This window comes from Trachemys scripta, chromosome 1, assembly GCF_013100865.1.
Source record: "Trachemys scripta elegans isolate TJP31775 chromosome 1, CAS_Tse_1.0, whole genome shotgun sequence".
Taxonomy (NCBI): domain Eukaryota; kingdom Metazoa; phylum Chordata; order Testudines; family Emydidae; genus Trachemys; species Trachemys scripta.
In genome coordinates, this window is record NC_048298.1 from 99,952,894 (window position 1) to 99,965,654 (window position 12,761).

The window sequence follows — 12,761 nt, forward strand, 5'->3', positions numbered from 1 at the left end:
TTGCTTGAACTCTGCTGGTGGGCGTAGTTTATGCACACTTCTGGCTAGCACTTTTCTGGGAAAGAAATAACTAGGTGTATCCACGCTGGAGCTGTAATTTCCAGGTCAAGCAGACAAACCTGCACTAGCTCTAATCGAGCTAGCAGTGTGGCCCTGGCAGTGGGAGGGGCTCGCCACCCAGATTATGTGCCTAGGCTTCCAGACGCGATCATACTTGGAGCAGCTAGCCTGTCCCAGTACTCAGGCCACCATGGCTGCCTTTCTAGTTTTAGTGCACTAGCTTGATTAGAGCTAGCGTGGGTATGTCTGCTGGAACTGGAAATTGCCCCCCACCCCAGCTCCAGGCTGACACGGTCTGTCCAGATTGGAGCACCACAGCCTGCTGGCTGGCAGAACTGTGCTCCCGAGCAATTTTCCAGCAAGGCGGCGACTCTTGTGCTTTGTATTCCAGCACAGACAGGCTCCTAGCATATTTCTCATTCTCAAATCCCCCAACGCTCGTTTACTGTCTGAGCAAGTCAGTGAAAATGGGCATTAGTGCTTAGAATCCACTGTTTTGCAATCAGTGTGAAAACGTGATACTCACACCTTTCATGCACCAGAAATTGTTGTTGTTTGTGTATTTGTGTAAAGTAACCAGCTGCTTTACACCTGAGTGACTTGCACATACTAAAGCTCCTTTAGCTGAAGTGAATTCAGGGTCAGATTTTGATACTTTTACTCGGGCTGAATAGCACGTTCCTCCATGGAAAGTGCAATTGACGTCAATGAGATAGTTTGGAGAATAAAGTACTACCCATGTCAGTAAGGAGAGCACAATCTGGCCCTTAGTCATCATACATGTGTTAGGATTGGGGATAGGGAACTGACTCTTTTTTGTCTCTGGTAATATATGTTTGAATTTAGTTTTTAAATCTCACATTTTTCCATGTGAACTAATTGGAACTAGAGAAGTAAATTTTGTGTGGATACGCCTATCTGAATCTCATGAAGTATCCATTTTTCTACCTGACCTGTTCCACATCACATTCTTCACATTCCCTCTCTCCAGTTCAACTAGATCCTTCCTTCATTCTTCTCTGATCCCATCCTCCCACTCCCGACTCTCAGTTCCTTCCCTCCAACTATCCCTTTTCTTTCTCTCTCCTTCTCTATTGCAAGACTCCCAATACACAACTCCCTCTTTAACCCTTAAATCCCTCTTGCTTCTCCCACCAGTCCTCCTAGCCCATCCTTTCCCTTTCCTGATCCTCTTGAGTCTCTATATTCTGTTCAGTTCTGTTTGGGGTGGCAAGGAAGAAAATATTTCGGATTTGGCACACTCTCTGTTGGCCTTTAGCCAGCTGTTTGGTTTCAGGTTTAGTAGCCTAGGGTGTCCCTAGCTCAGAGGTGACCCAGGTTTTATTGACCAACCTTTAGGAAGCCCTGGAACTAATGAGATTTGAAGACAGCAACCAGTCCAGGAAAATATGCCAGGCCTGCTGAGACCCCAAGATGCATTTCTGCAAAGGCAGAAGGCTCGATGGGGGAGAGGGAGTGAGTGTGATGGGGCCTCTGAGCCAAACTGACCTGAAAAACAGAAATACAAAATTCTGGTCCTAGTTGAAGTTTGGATTGAGATTCGGGCCAGTTCTCATTTTCCTATCCCTAACTGTGACCCAGCTGCTGCTTTGGAATACATTAGCAGGGATTTCTCTATTTCTTTGTGAGCGCTGTACTGAAAACTATTTTACTGTAGTTTCCTGAAGGCATTAAAACCTCCCTCCCCCCACACAGGATGGGCTGACACTAAAGCAATGAATGGTGATTCTTTTTAACCACCATCTTCTCTTCTGTTCAACAGCAGGCCTGGCCTAGCGGGACCCAGCAGATCCTGCTCCCTCCAGCCTGGCAGCAGTTGACTGGAGTAGCCACCCACACCTCAGTCCAGCATGCAACTGTCATACCAGAGACCATGGCAGGGACCCAGCCGCTGGCAGACTGGAGGTAAACCTGGAGTATTGTGTGTATATCTGTGAGACACCCACTATATGTCAATGTCTGTCTGACAGCCTCTGTGTCTGAGTAGTTTCTAATATCCCAGGCTGTGTGTCTGGGCTAACACTGAGTGCACAATGGGCGTAGGCTTTGCCCACATAGCCACTGGACTCCCAGCATCTGACTTGGTCTGTAAGGTGCTTTCTGATATTTTGAGTATGAAGGGAACCATCCATCATAAAACCAAATTCAGGTCTAGTCTCTCTTAAGCTGCTCCATATAGCTCTGTCCTTGTGACAGGATAACATCTTACAAGAAAAAAGATACACGCTCCATTCTTGATCCCAGCGTCTTCTCCCCGACCAGCCACATCTGCCTTGGCTTGTTTAAAAAGCCAAATAGCCCTATTGTTTTGTGCTGTGTTGTATCCCAGATTCGGTTTGCAGCACTTTTTGCGCTGGTGAAAACTTCCTGAGAGATGGGATAATTCTGTGGGGGCTGGGAAGACACATCTGTGGAGAGTTATGCAGGAGAGATTTGGCTCTTTGCAGTCTCAGTGCAGGCATGGATAGTGGATCTTTGGCGTTTTCAGGCAGAGTGGGAATAGAATTCTGGCCGGGTCCTGTCTGTGCTGCAGCTGTTTGTGAAATCCTGACCCTTGTCAAAGGATTAGGGTTGGGAAGGCACTTCTCAGGCCAATTACTTTGAACCCATTTATCACAGTAGACCCTTCCCGAAATCATTCCATTAGTGGTTTATTTCATCTCTCCTGGAATGAGGAATGTAAAAGGTTAACTGGTAAGCATTAGGTTTACCCTCAACTGTTAACCCCAGCAACCCCGCACCAGCCGGAGAGACTCCAGCCTAGGCAGCCGTGCCCACTGGGGGAGGGGCCCCGGCCGGGCACAGCCGGGTCTGCGGGCCTTTAATCAATATTTACATCCCTACCTGGAACGTCTCCAATGATGCTGTCTTGACTGTCTGCCTTTGATAGTCTTTCCACTGACAAGTTGCTCTTACTTCTTCAAAGGGTCAGTGTGAGTAGGCACTGAAAGGAGGCAGTAGTGAGGATGGGAGCTGCAATGCATGGCCTTGAAAGTAACAGGATTAAAGTGGCGGATAAATAGGGAGTCCTGTAAGGCCAAATCCTTTGCTCCTGAAGCAAATTCATATGAGATGTCAGATTGGCAAGTCCCCTTGTCATTTTCACCCTTTGTACTCTATGAAAACAGGTACCAAAGAGGCGCTAACTCTGCTCTTGTAGTCTCCAAGACAGTCAGTCACAAGCACAGCATAGTTAAGGAGTTTGAAATCTGTGCGTCATTGTCCATCCCCAAAGGAACCTGGTCAGATTGTCACTTGCTCCATTGCTGTGGTTTATTCCCGAAAATAAAGACATCACTATTGCGTCAAAACATCAGTTTCTTTCCCGGAGGGTTTCTCGGTGAACAGTTGGTGGGTGGAAGATTTTGTTTCAGCAGGCTGTCTCCTCTCCTTTTGCCTGGGGGTTGTGCAGATCATCTCTACATTGAACCTTATTTGGAAGAGTGGGCCTGATGATCAGGGTTATATGTCATACCCAGGTGGTCCACAGAACAGCACTGGTGGGAGATTGCTACTTCACTGTGAGTTGGTACCTTACTCCAAAGACCTTGTTCTACTGGGACCTTAGGGAGTGTTGGTTATTGTTGGAACTTGGAGTCTTCTTCTGGCTTCCCTGATAGCCTATGTGACATCTGAGTTGTGGGTAATTGCTTTTGTGAGTCAGACCTGAAGGAGCTGGAGGAGGTCTTCCTGAAGGACAGAGGCGGGATTGGAGCGTGTAGGTGGATACTGTGGGCAGAACAACAAGCTATATAGCAAAAGCTACCCAAGTAGTCAAAGTATGAATGTGTGTGTGTGGGTTTTTTTAAGACTTATCCACAGGCATAATGTTACAGTCTGATGACAGGACTTATACTGCCACATAGACAGTTTGGTTTGGTACTGAGCTGAGTCTCTTGTTCCTCGGGCAGAGGGGGGATAGGAGAACTGCAGAGGCAGTGAGTTCAGCACTAGGGGAAACAGCAACATGCATCACTCTCAACTGCCCCCTTCTGCCAACGCAGGCAATGGCCCTAAGTGGCTCCAGTGGGAAATGTGTCCTGAATATAAACTAGGGGCATGCCCCCCGCACCCCCCCCTTGCGAGAGAATGAAGCAAAGGCCTCTGAAAAACAAAGGGAAACAGCCCTTCATGAGAAAAACACCAACCCTAGCTTGATGCCAGGACTGGCATGCCCAAGGTCACCTTTAGCTGGGGGCATTTCTGAGGCTAATGCAAGCCTTTTAAAGAACTATTACACATTTAAAATGCATTTATCTCCAATTTCCCTCCTCTTGCAGAAACACACATGCTCACAGCAGCCATTATAATCCCATCATGCAACAGCCTGCGCTTTTAGCTAGTCACGTGACTCTTCCCGCAGCTCAGCCCTTGAATGTGGGCGTGGCTCATGTCATGAGGCAACAGCCGACCAGCACCACTTCCTCCAGGAAGAACAAGCAGCACCAGTCATCTACGAGGTAAGTGGCAAGGAGCATAATGGAAGCCTAAGAACTCCAAGGGCCAAATTCACTGCTGAAGTTGATGGAGCTGCATGCACTTAGGCTAATGGCAATTTTGGTGGAAACTGTCTAAAGAGAGGGGAGGAAATGCCTTTTCCCCAACATACGGCTTGATTCTTCTCTCATGTGTACCGTGTGTACATCAGGAGGAACTAGGTGGACTTGAATTAGTTGTAAGTGAGAGAAGGATCAGGCCCATAGTATTCTGATTCTCTGTATATATGTACTGTAGTAGGGTTCTGCTCAGCTTTCCGTGAGAGAGGCGAAGTCACTCAAACAGAAGGCCATGCAATCGTGCCTATTTAAATCCATTAAATTGATATCTTGGCAGAATTAGTGGATATTGAACCACTTAAAAGCCCCGTTGCTTCCACTTCAGTGCATATATATAGAACAGAGTAGGTATAAATATGGACTGCATGATGAAGTGAGGTGGCATACAATTTTAATGCCCTGTGTTTGGGATGACCACCACACTGTGAGCGGCAGAGCCACAAGTCAGTTGTACAAGTCTCCGCAAATTAATGCCAATCAAAACTCTTATTACCTCCCTCCCTCCCCCCACAAAAAACAATCTGTGTTCTGTTTATGCAGTTCAAATGTACTGATTCAGTAGGCCCCAATCCCAACATATCCACAGACAAAACGTGTGACCGTCTCCCTCTATCTAATCTCAATGACACTCCTAAAAGTGGCCACATTTCCTCAACATTGTCATCCCCCCAAAAGGCCACATTTTCAGAAACAATGGACGTTAGGTGTGCACCTAGAATATATCCATTCAAGAGCAAATGGGTGATTGCATATATGCAGGGATAGATCCACTGGTCCAACTGTGATGCACTCGACACAAAGTGAAGGGCAAAGATAGCCCTAAGCCGCCTGTATTCGTCCCTCATTCTAGACGTGTCCCTGGCATACATTAGAGCAGTCTTCTGGCTGCCCTAGCTTATGCTCATCTACAATGGTCCCAAGGGAATCATGGGGGCATAAGGACATCTCTTGCACCAAGGTCTGGGAGCGGAGGTGGCATAGGGGCCACTATGAGAGTTTTGTGCCACCCAAGGATTCTCTTACACATGGGAATTTGGGGGGCTGGATCCATCAGTTTTATGGATGTTTTGTCCTGCAGGCGTGGGGCCAGGTTCTGGCCCATAGGATGCAGTTGCATGAACAAAATGCAAGAATGCATGTGCAATAACCCTCTCACTCCTGTGGTAATCCTTGTGGGTGGGGCACACTGGCAGGGTGGGTATGTAAGAAGTATACTTTGCTGCTGCGTGTGCTGTACCTGGTTTGTGGGCAGAAAGCTGAGGTCTTTAGGGCTGTTAAACCAGCACCTTTAATGAGCACTGAATTTTTCTAAGAAAAGAAAGAGCAAGAAAGAGAGAGAGAGATCCAGAAATGGCCCGCTCTTACAGGGTACGTCTACACAGCAAAAAACCACCCGTGACAGCCAGTTTCAGTGCCCACATCAACTGACTCAGACTCATGCTACTTGGCTAAAAATAGCAGTGTAAAACGTTCGTGCTCAGGCTGGACCCTGGGCTCTGAAACCCTGCAATGGGGGAGGGTCTCATATCCCAGGCTCTCGCCGGAGCAGGAACATCTAAACTGCTATTTTTAGCCCCATAGCACAAGCCTTGTGAAACCAAGTCAGTTGATCTGGGCTCTGAGACTCGCTGCTGCAGGGTTTATTTGATTGTGTAGCTGGACCTACAGAAGGGGAAAAACAGAGGAGCTCACAGCTCTTAGATGACCAGATTGGGGTCACAGAAACTGTACTGAATTCACAACCAGTTCCACTGTATTTAAGATGCCAGTGTTCAAATCCTTCCAGGTTGTCTGCTCTCTAATGTGTAATGTTTCACTTACTTTGGGAGGATTCCAGCCGTCTTACCCCATTTGTAATACAGAACAGAGCCAGTTAAGACTCAACAAGCCAGTAAAACAGGGAATAAATCACAATGCATCTGGACATACAAAGTGTTTTCCCCGCCCCCAGTAATCTGCCACCAGGGCACAAGGCATCTGCATCAGGAAGGAGTCCGACACTTTCAGAGCAGCTGCTTTCCACAGTCCTCTATTTTACGTTATTTGTGATGCTTTTGTATCCAAATGAGGGATATGCTCCTTTTGAGTAGAGGATACTCCATGTTTCTCATTGGTATTCAAAAGGCACTGCAAATGCTACTGTGCAGTCATTTGTTATGCAAAGGACCCTGTGTAAGTCAGTGCAGTGTAATATGTCCATAATTTCTTCCCTTTGATGCATGCCACCTATTCCTTTTGTTAGCTTTCGGGCCAAACCAAAAACAGTCAAAACCTGCCTGTAAAATGGAACCAGAACCAGAACTTTGCTGCTTCTTCGAGTGCTTGCTCATGTCCATGCCATATTAGGTGTGTGCGCTCGCCACATGCACCGGTGCCGGAAGTTTTTCCCTCAGCAGTATCCGTAGGGGACCAGCTCTGGCGCCCTCTGGAATGGTGCCTGCATGGCGTGGTATAAGGGGCGCCGCCAGCTCCCCCCTCCCTCAGTTCCTTCTTGCTGCCAGTGATGGTGCTGGAACGTTTGCTGCTTTGGCTAGCATTGATTCTTTCTCTGTTCTTGCGAACTTTGAAATCCTATAAAATGGTTTCCCTGGCTTCTATTATCTCCTCCCTGGACCCGGGAGACTGGTATGCCGCCCTCAACTTGAAGGACGCATATTTCCACATAGCAATCTTTCAAGGGCACAAACACTTCCTCCAATTTACAGTGGGACCCCACCACTACCAGTTAGCGGTCCTCCCATTCGGCCTGGCGACAGCACCAAGATTGTTTAATAAGTGCATGTCGGTGGAGCGGCTTACCTCAGGCGCCGGGGTATTCAGATCTATCCATAGCTCGACAACTGGCTCGTCAAGGGCAGCTCCAGGTCTCAAGTCCAACGGGATGTCATGTTGCTTCAGGCCATGTGCCGCTCTCTGGGCCTACTGGTAAATGACAAAATCTCGACGTTAGTGCTAGTGCAGAGGATAGAGTTCGTCGGAGTGGTCCTCGACTTGACCTACACCAGAGTGTTCCTGCCGCTGGAAAGATTCCACACATTGATGAACCTCATCGCGGAAATCTCCACATTCCCTCTGACTACAGTCAGGGTCTGTCTGCGCCTCCTGGGTCACATAGCAGCATTCACTTACGTGGTCCACCATGCCAGGCATCGGAAGGGGCCCCTGCAACAATGGCTGGTGGCGGTCTATTCCCAGGCCAGAGGGAAAGATCATTACCATTCCCCAGGTGATACTTACCTCGCTGCAATGGTGGACCTACCGCAGAACAGTCCTGGAAGGGGTTCTGTTCGACGACCCCCCTCACTCCATTGAGTTGGTGTCGGACACCTCAGACCTTGGCTGGGATGTGCATCTCAACAACCTCCAGACACAGTGGATGTAGTCTCCGGAGGAGGCGAAGTTGCACATAAATGTCAAAGAGCTCCAAGCAGTCAAACTGGCGTGCGGAGTCTTCCTGCCCCACCTGTCGGGCAAGGCGGTACGAGTCCTGATGGATAACACAGCCTCGATGTTCTACATCAACAGGCAAAGGGGAGCGTGCTCATCAGCTCTCAGTCAAGAGGCACTCTGTGTATGGGACTGCTGCATCAGCCACGAAATCCACCTGGAAGCTTGGCACCTTCCCAGCGTCAAGAATATGCTGGCAGACCAGCTCAGCAGGGACTTCTTCTTTCACCACGAGTGATTGCTCCATCCAGAGGTAGCCTGCATGATCTTCCAAAGGTGGGGAACTCCTGACGTGGACCTGTTCGCCACCAGACAGAACAGGAAATGCCACTGATTTTGCTCTTGCCAAGGTCTGAGCAAAGGCTCCCTCTCCGATGCCTTCCTCCTGTCATGGTCGAGGGGCCTGATGTACGCATTCCCTCCGATTCCACTCATCAGCAGGGTCCTGGCAAAGATCAAGAGAGACAAAGCACAGGTTGTTGTGATTGCCCCGGTGTGGCCTCGCCAACATTGGTTTGGGATGCTCATGCGCTTGTCAGCGGCCGCTCCCTAGCCCCTGCCCAACCGCCCGGACCTGCTGCCACAGGACCACAGCCAGCTCTTACACCCCAACCTCATGTCCCTCCACCTCTCAGTGTGGATGCTGCATGCCTGAACCTGGAGGAGTGGACCTGCTTAGAAGAAATCCAACAAGTCCTCCTGGGGAGTAGGAAGCCCTCAACTAGACTGACTTATCTGGCCAAGTGGACAAGGTTTTCCCACTGGGCATCTCTGCCTTGCGTTCTTCCATACAGGCTGTCCTGGACTACCTGCTCCATTTGAGGAACCAGGGTCCGGCACACTCTTCCATTAAAGTGCATCTAGGGGCCATCTCTGCTTTTCACCCACTGATCCAAAGACAGACGGTGTTTTCCCATGACATGATGGTCAGATTGTTGAGAGGGCTCGAGAGACTCTTCCCGCAGCTACGGACTCCTGTCCTGCAGTGGCATTTTAACTTGGTCCTCTCTAGGCTCACCGGCCCACGCTTTGAGCCGCTGGGTTCCTGCTCCCTTTCCCACCTGTCATGGAAGGTCGCGTTCCTGGTGGCGGTGACATCGGCAAGACGGCTCTCTGAAATTAAAGCCGTGACCTCAGAACCTCCATACACAGACTTCTACAAAGATGAGATTCAGTTGCGGCCCCACCCGGCCTTCCTGCCAAAGGTGGTCTCCACCTTCCTTATGAACCAAGACATCTTCCTCCCAGTGTTCTGTCCCAAACCACACAAGACCAGTGAGGAGAGGCGTCTTCACGCCCTGGACATCCAGAGGGCCTTGGCTTTCTACTTAGAATGTACCAAACCTTTCCGAAAATCGACTCAACTCTTCATTACTACACCAGATAGGATGAAGGGTCACCCGGTATCCTCGCAGAGGATTTCCAATTGGATAACCTCATGCATAAGGACTGTTACAACCTGGTGGGGCTTCCGCTGCCGCCGATTGTCAGAGCCCACTCAATGAGAGTGCAGGCGTCTTCAGCAGCTTTCCTGGTGCACATCCCTATCCAGGACATCTGTAGAACCGCAATGTGGGCCTTTGTTCATACGTTTACTGCTCATTATGCCATCACTCAGCAGACCAGGGATGACGTTGGGTTTGGGAGAGCTGGGTTCCAATCGACACGTTAGTGAACTCCTACCCACCTCCAGGGGTACTGCTTTGGAGTCACCTAATACAGAATGGACATGAGCAAACACTCGAAGAAGGAAAGAGTTACTTTTTCCGTATCTGGTGTTCTTCGAGATGTGTTACTCATGTCCATTTCATGACCCGCCCTCCTTCCCCACTGTTGGAGTTTCCGGCAAGAAGGAACTGAAATAGGGGGAACTGGCAGTGCCCCTTATACCGCGCCATGCGGGTGCCACTCCAGAGGGTGCCAGAGCTGGTCCCCTACGGATACTGCTAAGGGAAAAACTTCTGGCACCAGTGCATGTGGTGAGCACACACACCTAATATGGAATGGACATGAACAACACATCTTGAAGAACACCAGTTATGGAAAAGGTAACTGTCTTTTTTCCTTTGACTCTGAAAATGTTCTGCTAGTGGGGAGGGGGAAAAAGGCTTTAGAGAATAATGACATGGATACTAGAGAATATGCGTTCCTTCTTCATTCAGGGCTTTTTGTTGCCTCCACCCTCTGATAGGCAGGCACTGTGTTTAGGGTCCTGATGCAAATGAACCCTCATTTTCCTTATTTACTTTTAGTGCAGGGGATTGAACTAGGAAGATAGAAAGGAGGGAGTTGAGAATATTTTCCCTCTAGTGAAGAAAAACCTATTTACTTCTCCCACCCTGCACCCACTGCCTTTGCCATCCCACATCAGAGCCAAATGAAACTGAGTATCAGAGGGGTAGCCGTGTTAGTCTGAATCTGTAAAAAGCAACAGAGGGTCCTGTGGCACCTTTAAGACCTTTAAGACTTGCATCTGAAGAAGTGAGGTTCTTACCCACGAAAGCTTATGCTCCCAATACTTCTGTTAGTCTTAAAGGTGCCAAATGAAACTGACTGTCTCCCCCTCTGGAACATCTCAATGTTGCTCCACAATGCTGTTGAGATAAGGAAGGCTGGGCAAAAATTTTCTGTCAAAACATTTTTTTGGGGGACAGGAAATTGGATTTTCAACTAAACAACAGTTTTTTTTGTGAAAAATGTCTGATTTCCATGGAAAACTTCAATTTTTGGGGGTTAAAAAACTGAAATATTTTGGATGAAAAACCAAATATTTTGATTTGGAAATGCAGCAGTAGTGCCTCATGGGAGTTGTGGGGCCTTGTGCTCCCATTCTCTTCAATGTGGTGGGCTGCTTTGCTGGACTACATCTTCCAGGATGCACCATGGCCAGGCTTTCCCATGAGGCAGCATTTCCAAATTGAACTATTTTGGTTGAATTTTTTTTTTATTTTTTTGCCCAAAAAAATCTAAATTTTCCACAGGAAAGAAACCCAAACATTTTTCAGCCAGCTCTAGTGATGAGTGATATGAGGCACTCCCTTCCTCCCTCCTTTGAAGAGGCAAATACACCAGTTTTGTAGTGTGCCCAGCCCTCACCAACAAAGAATGTGAGAGAGATTGACGCCAGGACTCAAAAGCCAGTAATATCTGAGCAATCCGAGCTTTAACCAACTGATTGTTTTTGTCATTTTCAGAAACGTGTCTACATATGAGGTTTCGTCCTCTCAGGCCATCAGCTCCCCTCAGCGATCGAAACGCGTGAAGGAGAACACCCCCCCTCGCTGTGCCATGGTGCACAATAGCCCCGCCTGCAGCACTTCTGTCACATGTGGGTGGGGAGACGTGGCTTCCAGCACCACCCGGGAGCGGCAGCGACAGACGATAATCATTCCCGACACACCCAGCCCTGCAGTCAGTGTCATCACTATCAGCAGTGACACAGATGAAGAAGAAGAACAGAAACATGCACCCACCAGGTGAGCAGTGATTCTGTACTCCATTGGGAGTTGTGGTGCGGGAAACTCCATAGAGTCTTAGGAAATAGGGTTGGAACTCAGACCACCTAGACAATCTAGTCCATTGGTACACAATGTATGCTGTATGGGCCAACAGTGGCATGGAAAGCAATTCCTGGCAGTTGCCCTAAAGAAACTCTGACAGGAAAGTTGGCATGATTCAGTGATGAGAGTACTAATCTGGGGCTCAGGAGAGCTGGGTTCAATTCCCTGCTCTGCCATAGACTTCCTGTGTGACTGTGGGCAATTTACTTGATCCCTTTGTGCCTCAGTTACTCCATCTATAAAATGGAGATAATACTTCCTCATCTCACAGGAATGTTGTGAGAAGAAATATATTAAAGATTGTGAGGTGCTCAGATATTAAGGTAAGAGGGGCTATATAAATACCTAAGATAGCTACACAGAACAAAGCAGTGAGGAACTGGGGTTGGGAGAGCAGATAGTTCAAGATCAGATCTCTCTTTCTAGGTGATCCATAGAATGAAAAGGTTGTAGAATATCCTATCTAGTCCAATCCTCAGCCTCTGTGAAGAAGGCTACCACACCATTACATCCATATACAGTGCTTCTCCTAACTTATTCTCTAATGATTGTGTGTCATGAATACCTCATTAGGTGAAATAAATTGTGAGGAATATCTGTTCAATTCTCATTGGTGGTCATATCACAAAAAATATTCCCACTTTTGGAACTAATTGGCACCCCATTGGTTGCCTCAGCAGGGAGGCAAAAAACGAGTGGACCATGAAGACTGAACGTCCCTCTTCTCATAGAATTGATCCACCCAGTCACAGTAGATACAGTGGTACAGGGAAGCTGCCTTTGCTGTTCTTGATCCATGAATAAAGAGAGGACTTCTTTCTCCCAGGCTCTCATTTCAGCACCTTTCCTCACATGCGCACAGTCAAAGCCTGAGCACTGCAGATTTCCCCGTCCTACACCAGTCACAAAAATGTCAGTCTGTTTTAGGAGCTGCAGAGAAGTAGCCTTGCAAATAGCTGAATAATTACAGAATCTTTGAGCTACTAACTCAGCTGGGAATTTTCTAGCCCTGTCCCTTCAATAATAAAAGATAAAATTAAAGCATCTTTATTTAGAACCTGCTCCACAGCAGATTGGCCTTCAATCATCTGAGATATCTATATCTCTGAATCTCAGT

The 12,761-nt window shown here is 48.1% G+C and overlaps 1 protein-coding gene across 4 annotated transcripts in view; it reads left to right on the top strand.

The window, feature by feature from the left end:
• The window catches only part of HIPK2 (homeodomain interacting protein kinase 2), a 182,483-nt gene that overhangs the window by 153,078 nt on the left and 16,644 nt on the right, over positions 1 to 12,761 (top strand). For all 4 annotated transcript variants that reach the window (XM_034778996.1, XM_034778988.1, XM_034778980.1 and 1 more), the window contains 3 exons: positions 1,844 to 1,986; positions 4,362 to 4,541; positions 11,279 to 11,560. In XM_034778996.1, the coding sequence (XP_034634887.1) occupies positions 1,844 to 1,986; positions 4,362 to 4,541; positions 11,279 to 11,560 (605 nt within the window). The remainder of the gene's footprint in view (positions 1 to 1,843; positions 1,987 to 4,361; positions 4,542 to 11,278; positions 11,561 to 12,761) is intronic.